This window comes from Microcaecilia unicolor, chromosome 5 (genome assembly GCF_901765095.1).
Source record: "Microcaecilia unicolor chromosome 5, aMicUni1.1, whole genome shotgun sequence".
NCBI lineage: Eukaryota > Metazoa > Chordata > Amphibia > Gymnophiona > Siphonopidae > Microcaecilia > Microcaecilia unicolor.
Window position 1 is genome coordinate 137,333,709 of NC_044035.1, and position 12,322 is coordinate 137,346,030.

General features: G+C 47.2%; 1 protein-coding gene across 1 annotated transcript in view; it reads left to right on the top strand.

Annotated features, from left to right (window-relative positions):
- Nucleotides 1–12,322, top strand: part of WAPL (WAPL cohesin release factor) — a 428,526-nt gene that overhangs the window by 5,847 nt on the left and 410,357 nt on the right. The window contains exon 2 of the mRNA XM_030204989.1: nucleotides 6,807–7,336. Within this exon, the coding sequence (XP_030060849.1) occupies nucleotides 6,829–7,336 (508 nt within the window). The 5' untranslated portion in view covers nucleotides 6,807–6,828. The remainder of the gene's footprint in view (nucleotides 1–6,806; nucleotides 7,337–12,322) is intronic.

The window sequence follows — 12,322 nt, forward strand, 5'->3', positions numbered from 1 at the left end:
CCCAGAGGTACATAAATAAGAGTTGACTGAGTCCCCACCCACTATAGGGGTACCTGTTAAATGCCTGGGCTTCCTGTGGGATATTGTGGGCAGGATCGATGCCCACTCTCTCCTACATGTCACGGCAGCTACTACACAGTGGCTACCATGACCTCTAATGGAAGCCTCAATGGTGGGGTAGGGGAGGGAACCTCAGTTAGTTCTTATGTTTGGGGTGGGAATGAGGAGGACTTTGGAGGAACAGAGGGCACCTTACGCCAGTGCTGGCTGATATTCAGCCGGGGCCTGCATAAACCCCAGTGGCTTCCTTATCCATATTTATCCCCAGATATTTGATGTTGGTGCCTGGCCAGAAATCAGAAATCTTCCAGTGTGACATATATGCAATAATAGGGGATATCAGAAGGGGGAAAAACATTCACTTTGTTGTATATTGTAAACATACAATTTAAGGCATGAGACTTTGAGGATAGATTTAGTATGGTCAGATAACAATTTTATTCTTAAACACTACTATTTATTTATTCTTAGTGAAGTGCAATCGACCACGCAGATATTTTTGTTGTATTTGTGTGGTGAATTTGTCATTCCTTTGGCTACGTACAGCAGATGAATCCAGGAACTGGTGGGTTGTGTCCGTCTGTACAAGGCCCCATGCACCTGGAGAGTGAGGAAGGCGTATTTGGAGTCGGTGTAGAAACTCAGTGCTGTTCATTGCTAGCAATAAAGTTGCCTTGCTTTGGAACCAATTTGGCCTTTTGTCTCCTGATTCACTAGCCTGTTTCATGTCTACCAGCAGGTGGAGATAGAGTTTACAAAGCTGAAGGCAGCGATACCAGACAGTCAGCTCCTCCGTCACTTCAGTATATCTCTAGCAGGTGGTAGGTGGTGTCTCTGCAACTTCTGGATTCTTCTCTTGGGCCTGCTCCTGGGACTTTTGGCCAGTTAAACTTGGGTGTTTGGGCTCTGTGCCAGCTTTAGGGGCATACCTGGTTGCCTGGGTCCCTGCCTCACCCCGTGGTCCTTTTTCTACCAGAGTTTGGACTGTAGCCTTCCTCACTAAAAAAAAAAAAAGTCCACAACAGACCTCTGTTTGCTGCTATCAGCTCTTAAAAAAAAAAAAAAAAAAAAAAAGAGCGATTCGGGATACAGGCTCTGCAGCTGCAATAGGGCATCAGATTGCTAAGAGGATCCTTGGGGGCAGCGTCTCTGGAGTCGCATGTGTGTATAGCCTTCTGAGCCGTTTGGTGGCAGGCTTGCCTGGGAAGTCCCACTGTCGGCGGGAAGTCTGGCTGCACGTTCCTGGTGAGTGCATTTTTTTCTGCCATTGGGGGATGCGTGGTATTGGAGGCGGAGACCACCATAGGAGGCTCGTGTTCTGAGCAAGCTTTGTTGGCAGCGGGGACGTGTGTTGCCGGGTGTACAGAGGCACAGGCAGGCTCCAGGGATTTCTTTCTCTGAAACGGGATTCGTGCTCTGAGTTGTATGGTGCACGCTCCATTTTCCTTTGGTGCCTCCCAATTTGGCTTCTGCTTTCTGGCTGTTGGCGGCTTCACCTCTGCTATGGGGGACCCCCTTCAGGCTTTGTACCGACCTCTCCTGAGGGGGAATTGTTTTGTTCCCAGATTTTGTCCTCCTTTTTCTCCATGTCCACTGGTTGAAGTGGCTTTTGACCCCTCAGCATTTGTCTGTAGCCTGCCTGTTTTGAGGGTTTCTTCAGGTACGGTAATGGCTTTGCTACCCTCTGTGGTAGATCTGGTGTTTCAGGAGAGGCGGCTGAGTGCTGTGTTAGAGGTGGGGTCATTGGGACCCCTCTCTGGTTCCCCTTTGATAGCTTCGTGCTCGGGAGAGTTTTTACGCTTATCTTGGGCGGATGGGTTCTAGATGGCAAGGTTTTCCAGAAGGAATCTGATGGTCCTTCTGCGGTGTGCCATGTTTTTCAGGATGCAAGTCAGCCAGCTAATCTGGGGAACTTCTTTTGGGGCTGGGGGCTTCTGACCCCCCCCCCTCCCAAGTTCATTCTGCTACTCCATATTGCCTGTATGTTGCAGAAGTCTGATAGGGGAACAGACAGTTCCTTTTTAGTTCAGCCTTTGGAGATTTCTGGCTTGTTCCCCGTTTGTCTCCACTGATGGACCCTGCCCCAAAGAAGGGATGTTTACTCTCTAGCTCCCCTGTCTTCCTCTATTTGGAGGGAATCATTTCAGTGCTTTCCCTTTCTGTACAGGGCAACAGGAATCACCTGCGCTGGAAAGCCATGTTTGCCTAAGTGGATACATTGATGGTAGCAGTCTCCAATAGGCCTCACTGTCTGTGGTGAGTTAAGAATTTCTTATAGTTACTGCGTTGGCTAAAGGCAGTTCCTGGTGTGAGAAACAGTAAACAGCATCAGAGCAGGGCTCCTTGTGTGTTGGCCCTCAGAAAGGGCCTATTTTGTATTTTTATTTACAGACTTTTTGGTCCCCTCGGTGTTTTTCTCTGAGGGCAGTTGCTTAAACACCCTGAAAGTTTCCCACACTTCCTTTGTGGAAAACTTTATTTTGGCAATATAGGTATTGCCTACGGGCACACCACCACCCTGAGTGTGCCTGATCTCTGATCGTGGAAGTTCAGCAGGGTTGGGCCTGGCTTCTACTTGAAATGGAGGTTGCCTGGGAAATAACCAGGTGCTGTAGGTTTTCTTTTTTAAGCACCTTTACAAGGGAGTTTCTAAGCTTAGTGCCTTTAGCTCTAGGTTTCTGTGGGAAATGTTACATATTGTTATTTTCTGGGGCTAGTGCTCTGCTCTCCATGGTAACCTTGGAACCTCAGTGCTGCCATGGGGGCTTTTATCTCCAGGTGCAGTAGTTTCATCAAATAGTTTTTTTTTTTCTGGAAGATGGATGACTTTCAACCTGAAGGTCACAGGTTTAAGGCTGGTTTGTGCATTGTATTAGAAGCTGTGGCCTTCTGCTCCTTTTCATATAGGGCATATTTTACTTCACTGTCCCATATTGCTTTCCTTGACAAGCAGTTCATTGCATAGCTGGGACAGCTTACACTATGCTACAGTGCCAAAGGTTAGCTGTGGTGGTTTCCCACAGCAGCTCTGCTCTTCTAGTATTACACTCCGACTCTGGTCAAACTTGCATACCGGTTCCAGCTTCCACTGTATCTGTGGCACCTCAAGCTAGCTGTATGTTGCTGTGTCTCTAAGGCTTTTATTGTACTTTTGCATTTTTTCCTTTTTATTGGACAGCTAGCTATATTGCAGAACTACTTCAATTTAGCATTCTTCCCTGCACTTCTCTTCTAGGAAGCATTTCTGTTCTTTTCTCCTTGGCCCCATCATCTGCGGTTTTTCTGGTTGGCCATTCTGGACCCTCATATTCAGTTCCAGGCTTTGCCTTTCGGCATAACTATGGCTCCATTCACCTTTTCCTAGGTTTGGAAGTGTTTTGGAATTCTCCACAGGGATGGCATCAGAGTGCAGCCCGCTCTAGACGAGTACCAGGAGTGAATCTTCCCGGGCCTTCTTGCTGTTGGAATCCATGGGCTGGGTGGTCACCCTTCAAATGAGCTACCCCATCCCATCCCAGACAGCTCTGGTACGATTTGTTTCTTGACTGAGGACCAGAGGATCTAGCTTCAGACTCGGGTGTGCAGTCTGCTCGGGGCACCGAGTCCTCGGGCCTGGCAGTGCATTCATGTCTTGGGCTTTGTAGCGACTACTTTGGAGGTAGTGCTATGGGCTGCGCTCACATGCGACATCTACAGCTCTCACTTCTTGGCAGGTGGTCTTCTGTGTCCCAGGAGTGGCAGCGGCGTCTTCCGTGGCTGTTCTGAGCACAGCTGTGCATGAATTGGTGGCTCAGCAATTCCTCCCTGTGGAGGGGATGCCTTGGCGCCTCCGCAGTGGTTGGTGGTGGTCACAGATGCAAGTCTTTTTGGCTGTAGAGCCTTTTGCCTCCTTCTTCCGCCTCCAGGGACGGTGGATGGCATGGGAGATGGTGTGGCTGATCTCCCGCCTGGACCTGTTTTTGGTGCTGTTCGTCTTCCAGCCTTTCAGGACTTGTTGCGGGTCAGGCAGTGCTTGTGCTGTCGGAGAACATGATGGCAGTGGCTTCTTCTTCGACAGGGTGGGACTCAGTCGGGCCCTGACCTCCAGGGTGCGTCTCCCCCATAGAGTGGGCAGAGGACATTGTGTTCCGTTTCTCTGCAACCCACTTCATGGGCTTTTCCTGTGGTGAGCTGCTGTTTTCTGCTGTCTTCTGGTCTCTGTGGAATGGTTATTCTGCACCAGTGCTGCTTCAGTTTTGCCTCAGGTAGAGAGCTCTGATGGTAGATCTGATGGTGTCCCAGCTGTATGCTGAGGTGCCTTCTTTCTTCTGTCATCGGAGAGAGGACGATTTGGCAGGGTTGGATCTTCAGCTGTTTCTTTAGCCAGAGGACGTTCTTCACTTAATGTTTTTCCTCTGTGGCCTCTCTGCGGCCGAGCTGTTTTCGGATCGCTCACCACTGGGGTTGAGTCATTCTGGTAGCTCTGGATTGGCCACAGCGCCCTTGGTATGTGGATCTGGTGTGTGGCTCCTTCAGGGTTCGTTTCGGAGTGAAGGATCCCTCTTGCTTTGGTCTTAAGGCCTGGTTTTTTTGAGAAGTTGACTCTGAGGAACAGAGTTCTTCGGACACAGTGATTACTGCTCTGTTGTGAGCTTTTGTGCGGTCCACTTTGACCACGTATTCTCGGTTGTAGAGGATTTTTTGAGGCATGGTTGCAGCCCACACTTGGTCTCCATTGCGGTCATCTGTTCCTCAGCAATTGATTTCTTTGTGCAGGACGGGTTGCAGAAGGGCCTGGCCTCTAATTCACTTCGGGTGCAGGTGGCAGTAGCCTGCTTTTGGGTGAGAGTGTCAGACTCTGGCTTCTTATCCGGATGTGGTGCATTTCTTGCAGAGTGCTTTGCTTCTCGCAAGTGGTGGTCTTGGTTGTCAATTCTTCGGCACGCAGTGCCTGAATTTTTAGTGCTGCCGTGCTGAGCTGCTCTTCTGCAATTTTCTGACTTTGGAGTAACCTTGCATACGGTTCCTCTTTTTCTTACCGGCTGCGGTTTGGCCTTTCTTTATCAGTCTCTCTCTCTTCCCGCCTTTCGGGAGGGGGGGGGGTTCATGTGGAGTACGTGGCTCTTTGTCTTCTGGATGTTCGCAGATGCTGCATGTTTTTTAACGTTCTGATCTTCTCTCTGTCCTTCTTGCTGTGGGACGGCAGCCTCTGATCCAGCTATTTCTCATTGGATTGCAGATACTTTGTTTCCATGGATTTTTTGGAAGTTCCCATCCTACCGGTGGTGTTGCAGGCTCGTTCCACGAGGTTGCTATCTACCTCTTGGGCAGAAGGGGTGTGCTTTAGCTATTCGGATGCTGTCTTTGCAGCGGCTGTTCTGTCTCGAGGAGCAGTGACTTCCCATCTATTTAGGGATTGCTTTGGTACATCCCACCTGTTCCTGGATTCATCTGCTGCATACGCTAAGGAAGGTAAAATTATGCCTTACCTGTTGATAATTTTCTTTCTTCTAGTAGCAGCAGATGAATCCAGGATCCTACCTTCTATCAGCCGCATTTGTTTTGCCTATCTGTTCTTGTCTTGGTCTTGAGTTTAAAAAAAAAAAAAAAAAAAAGAGAACAGAAACCACTGAAGAGGAGTCCATTTTGGCCATGGTTTTTCTTGTCGGACTGACAAGTTTCTGTTGTGTTTGGTTGGTGAGGAAGGTTTCCTGGTTTCTTGTCTGATTCTGCTTGGTGATGAGACATATACTGAAGTGAAGGAGAAGCTGAGCCTTCAGCTTTGTAATTTCTGTCTACACCTGCTGGTAGATGGACACAACCCACCAGTTTCTGGATTCATCTGCTGCTACTAAAGGAAAGAAAATTATCAGCAGGTAAGGCATAATTTTACCTTCTCTCAAGGTCACAAGTGGAAATTCACAAAGGCATTACATTTTGTTGAAATATTTGCATGGTGTGTGTGTATATATATAAGTACCTTCAACATGCTTTTTAAAATATCTGTATGTGGAAGTTACTTTTTTTAATGTTATAGGGTTGTCTTGTTTAGCTTATAAGAACATAATACTGTATGTAGTTATTGGCTAGGAAGAGTGCAAATCTAACTTAAGGCCAAATGAAAAAAGGATAAAGTCCACTCCGCGCAAGTATGCAACAGGAAAAAGGAGTGAACTCACAAAAGACAAAGAAACCAAGCATGTATTGTCCAAACCCTTTATCACTTCTGAAGACCTATTGTGGTAAGACTCAACAGGCCATATTTCGGTGAGTGTGCCTGCATCAGGAATCGTAATCCCTTATCAATTGTCAATGATGGATAAAGCAAATACAGGATTTATGTAATGTGAATCTGATATGATTGAAACAGTGGGCTCACAAGATTCATCTTGTATTTGCTTTGTTTATCCATGATTGCTAGTTGATAAGGAGATTACCACTCCTGATGCAGGCATACTCGCTGAATATGTCCTTATCAAGTTTTTCTACAGTAGGCCTTCAGAAGTGATAAGCAATAAAGATTTTGGATACTACAGTTTCCTCATCTTTTGTGACCTCACTCCTTTTTCCTGTTGCTGTTGTAAATCTAACTTAAAACACACTTTATTTCTTCCGTCCGCCTACAGGTTTATGGTTTGTGTTTGATGTGCCTCTTTTACTGTTCAAGGTCAAAGGGGTTTACAAAAAATGGAAAACAGAAGAACATATTTCTCATGCATCTCAATTTACTGGTAATCATGTTTTTTTTTCCCCTTAATTTCCAACAGAGAATATGAAACAGGTATAAAAATGACATCCAGATTTGGAAAAACCTATAGCCGAAAAGGGGGAAATGGCAACTCAAAGTTTGATGAAGTCTTTTCTAACAAACGAACCACTCTTAGCACAAAATGGGGAGAGACAACCTTCATGGCTAAACTAGGGCAGAAGAGACCCAACTTCAAGCCTGAAGTGTCCGAAATTCCCAAAAAAATCAAAGTTGATGAAGACCTTGCAGAGGATCCATTTGGTTTTGATAGTGATGATGAATCTTTACCAGTTTCATCAAGGAGTCTAGTACCGACAAAAGGCACCTCACAACAGTGTATGGAACTCTTAGAAACTGCTGACTCAGAAAACTTCACTGCCATACTTGAAGCTAACAGTAGAGATAGTCAGTCTGTGAGTGGTGACAACATTGTGTCCTCAAAGTTTATATCTTTTGACAGTGCTTTGCACGGATTAAAAGAAAAGAGCACGAACAACATTGTAGAGGATAGAGATGAGAAAAACAGTAGTGCTGCCTCTCCAGCTGAATGTACGTATTTTATTTTCTTCAATGCACATTCTTCCACCATTAACCATTATATTATTGCATGCTCATATTTAACAATTTAATGAATTAAAATATTAATCTCTTGATCAAAGAAATGAAGGCATTCCACAGTTAAATCAAAACTGATCAAATTTGGATTAAGAGAGACAGAAATAACATCTAAATTTATCAGTATCTTGAATGTTAATCTTAAAGGATTGTGTGACTTACTATTAAGGATTGGTTATAATCAAACTAGTAAAAAGCCCGTTTCTGAGACCAGTGAAACGGGTGCTAGCAAGGTTTTCATCATAGTGTGTATGTTTGAGAGAGAGAGTGTGTGTGAGAGTGACTGTGTGAGAGAGAGACAGAGTGAATGTGCGAGTGTGTGTGTGACATAGAATGAGGCTGCCTGTGTGTGTGTGAGAATGAGTGTGTGTGAGAGAGAATATGAGTGTGCGGCAGGGGCCCCCCTCCATCTCCCGCCCTTTTTCCCTCCCCCCTGTCTTCCCTCCCCCCTCCCAGCTTCAGGGTCGTGGGCCCCCCTCCCTCCACCTTTCAGGGTCGTGGCCCTCCCTCCCACTGTCACGTTCAAGCTGGCTCTCTCCCACGTTCAGGCAGACAGGCAGGCTGGCTGGCTGTATCCCTCCCTCCCGACGTTCAGGCTGCCTGCCTGCCTCCCTCCCTCCCTCCGACGTTCTGGCTGACTGGCTCGCTCCCTCGCTTCCTCCCAAGTGTCAGTGCTCCGTTGTGACGCGAGGGCGGGGTGATGGTAGTCCTCCCTTTGTTGCAGGTCGTTCGCGATGTGTTTGACGTCACGGATTGGGTGGGCGATGTGATTCGTTGAGCGTAAGTGCTCCGCCCTCCACGTCATCACGTTGTGATGTGAGGGCGGGGCATACACTCATGGAGGCGCATCGATCTACACCACTTCATTTTTAGAACGTTGGGAAACTTGAGGCTTCAATAGAACGTTGGAGGTGCGTTTTATATAGAGAGATATAATAATTACATGAATGCCCACATCTGTACAAGGAAACACAGTTTTGTTTTTAGCTTCACACTTGATGGGATGTACTTTTTGTTCACTGTATATTTTTCCTGGTATTTCCTCTGTTTTGGTGAACATTTAAATTTGTACATCTCTGGAGGCTTTGTGATCACATTACAAAGGATGCCTGATATAAATGTGTCCTTTAGAGCTTTACAATGTCTGTAAAACGATAACTCTGGAGGGACAGTGTTTACATTCATTTCATTATGAATCTGGTGACAGAAAAGTGAAGTGAATGTCTATTATGGTATCTTGACAAGTCTGTCTCTTATGTTCCATGTTTAATATCTGATATACAGAAACATAATTTAGGATCTTGAAAAGCATATGGAAACAGATATATTAATTTGAAATGAATGATATTAAAACCTTTTTTGTGCATTGCTGAATAATTGGATTCCATTACTTTTTTATTTGTTGTAATTAAATTATGTTGAGACTAAAACTGTGATAATTGGCCAGTGAGGCTGAAGGAGCCACTTGGATTGGAATCTGAAGACTCATCCAGCTCCTACTGTTGTAAACCATTAAATCCTAAAGCTGTATAAATCCATGGAATTGATCATACCTTTAATAACTCTATATATTGTATTGATTGCTCTAATAAAATATTTAGGGGAATTAGCTACATAGAAGGGCAACTAAAATGCTTCAGGGTCTGGAATACTTTCCTTATACAAAAAAAAGTTTATTCATTTAGGACTCTTCAGCTAGGGGAAGAGAACTGACAGGATATGGTAAAGCTCGTAAAATCATAGGTGATGTGGAGCAAGGTAATATAGTAAATGATAGCAGGTAGACTTGCATGGTCTATCCAGCCTGTCCAGCAGACACATTGGTTATCAATTCGTGATTTCAACGAACAGTCCAACAGTATTACTAACAACATTTTACTTGCTAAATTCAACTTTAAGATCTTTTTCCCTTTTCCATTGAAAGGGACAGCACCTGTACTCATAGCATATGCTGTGAATATGGTATAGAATACGCATATTTGATCCTGATCTGTCTTTGCCATTTTCAGGACATAGATCTTAGAAGTCTGTCCTGCTCTGGCCGTACTTCCAAACTACTGGAGTTGCTATTTAAGCCCACTTCAGCCTATCCTGACCTGCTTTTCCACAAACAGGATATTGATCGTAGAAGTCTGTCCAGCACTGGCCTTCCTCAGTGCTGGAATTGCCGTCTAAGCTATTCTCACCCATCATAACACATCAGCAGCCGTGATGTCATTTAAGTTGTTTTTGTTTTGATATCCTTTTTCTATAAAGGGATCCTCTGTGTCTATCCCACTCAAAATCCACCACGATGCAGCCTGTTGGTTCTCTAGTTGTAACTGCGTCCCTGTCTCTGGAAAATATTTGTTTTGAATATTAATATGTACAATGTAATAAATCCAATATTTTCCTTGTCATCAAGCAGATGAAGCCATTACGTATGGGTTGTGTCCCTCAACCAGCAGGGGGAGATAGAGAGCACTCAACTTTTCACAGTGCCTCATGGCCAGCTAGCTCCACTGCCTCTTCAGTATTCTCTATCTCCCCAAGCAGGGTGGCTGTAGCTTCTTCGAGCTCCATCAAAAATCTGCCTGGGGGTGGCTCCTGGCTTGCCAGTTGTTAGCCGGGGTGTTAGAGGCTGTAGCAGCTTCACTTTGAAGGCACATAGGTCAGCGCTTTCCCTGCCTTACCCATGCCCCCGTGGATGTGGACATATTAGCTTGCTTTTCCCTGTCCTTTCTCACTCAGTGGATGCAGGCACATTGGTTCGCCTTTCCCTGCCTTTCCCACTTATCTGAGCCTCCAGAGTGAATTTATTTACCTCTTTTGCCTCTGATTTCCTCACAGTGTTAAAAAAAAAAAGTTACGTCGCACTTTAGCACAGCGATCTTGGAAAAGACGTTTTTTTCTTGAGATTCTTCTGCAAGACCGGAGCTGTGATACTCGGTGTAGTGAGGTAAGAGTGTTCTCTGACTCCTCCGGGGTGGGCTCGCGATCGGGACTTTTTTGGCGCGAACCGCCATTTTTGAATTTTACCGCCGTTTTTCAGCAATGGCTGCGGAGACTGTAAAGCGCTGTTCTAAATGTGGCAAGCGCAAATCAGCAGCGGGGCTCTGTAATTCGTGCTGTATAGACGGTAGAACCGGCCCGAGCATTGCGAGCGGCAATCTTTCGTTCTCTGAGTTGGCAGTGGATGCCATTTTGGATTTTCCACATGGCGCGGCCTCCGTTGCGACGGAGAGCCCTGAATCCGGGGGGGGGGGGAGGGGGGTCCTCTCAGTGAGGCTAATAGAGCTGATAGCCCTGGGCAGGATCCGGGCGGTCAGGGAGCGGTTTTCTCCCCTGATTTTGTTTTAATGCTGCATAGGGCATACATGCTTAAAAGAGCTCTTCCACAGGGATCTTCGGACCCTCTGCCTGTCCCCCCCGTGGATCCTGGCCTTTTGGAGTTGGCTTTGCCTGTTTCTTATCCTCCTGATAAACGCAGAAGGGCTAATTCCCCTTCTGAGTGAGGCGCACCCCCCCCCCCCCCCCCCCCCCCCGTGGTCGGGCTCTGAGGATTCTGAGGGGTCTGGCAGAACTTCTTGGGCTGAGGAGCCAGAGTCGGGTGCAGAATTGCCACAGGAGCTTGATGATCCGTCTGCGGTGAGGATTTTCCAACGCGAGGAGCTGCCAGCGCTTATTTCAGATGCCTTACAAGCCCTCTCGATTGAAGATCCAGGGAGTGGCACAGCCTCCTCTGTTAATCCAAGGATGGCTAGTACCTGAAAGCCTGCTCGAGCCTGTCCTTTGCATGACTCCATCCAAGAGCTTATTTCGGCTCAATGGGCTGACCCCGAGGGACCTTTGAAGGTTGCCAGGGCTATGGGGCAATTATACCCTCTGAGTGAGGAACATTTGGCTCGCTTTGCAATGCCTAAAGTGGATGCCCTGGTCACGGCTGTGACAAAGAGAACTACCCTCCCTGTTGAAGTAGGTGTTGCCCTGAAGGATATTCAAGACCGCAGGCTTGATTCAGCTCTGAAGCGGTCCTTTGATTTGGCAGGTCTCACTGTTTGGGCGTCTGCATGCAGTTGTTATGCTGCTAGAGCCTGCCTGGCTTGGCTACAGCAGGCAGTGGAACAGCCCGGTGATGGAGCGGAGACCTTATCTGAAGTGGCTCCGCGGATGGAGTCGGCCTTGTCCTTTTTGGCTGACGCCCTTTATGATATGGTCAGAGCTTCGGCTAAACAAATGGCTGTAGCAGTGGCGGCTCGCCGCACTCTTTGACTACGACATTGGGCGGCGGACATGGCTTCTAAGCAAAGGTTGGTGAAGTTGCCCTTTCAAGGCCTTCTCCTGTTTGGTGAGGAGCTGGAAAACATTGTTAAAGGCCTGGGGGATTCCAAACCTCAGCGCTTGCCCGAAGATAGGCCGAAGCCTTCCTCTAAGGGTCAGGTGGTCCGCTCTGCTTACAGACCTTGCTTCCGTGAAGCTAGAAGGTACCGCCCGGGGCGTGCTGCTGGGTTCACTTCTCGTGCCCGCTTTCAGCAGAGAAACTCCTTTCGCTCGGACAAACGTTCCGCAGCTACTGGTTCAAGGCCTGGAGTTCAGAGGCGACCCTCTCAATGATGGTGCGCCGGCCCCCTCCTCGTTTCCTGTCATCGGAGGAAGACTTTCCCTCTTTTTCGAGGAGTTGGCCAAAATCTCCGCAGATCAGTGGGTCTTGGACCTGATCAGAGACGGATACCGAATAGAATTCGATGCCCCGGTGAGAGACGTGTTTGTGGAGTCCTGATGCGGTTCTGCCGCCAAACGGGCGGCGGTAGGGGAGACTTTGCACAGTCTGTGCCAGATAGGGGCTGTGACCCCGGTGCCTCCCACCGAACAAGGTCTAGGTCGCTACTCCATTTACTTTGTGGTGCCACGAAAAGGTGGGTCTTTTCACCCGATCCTGGA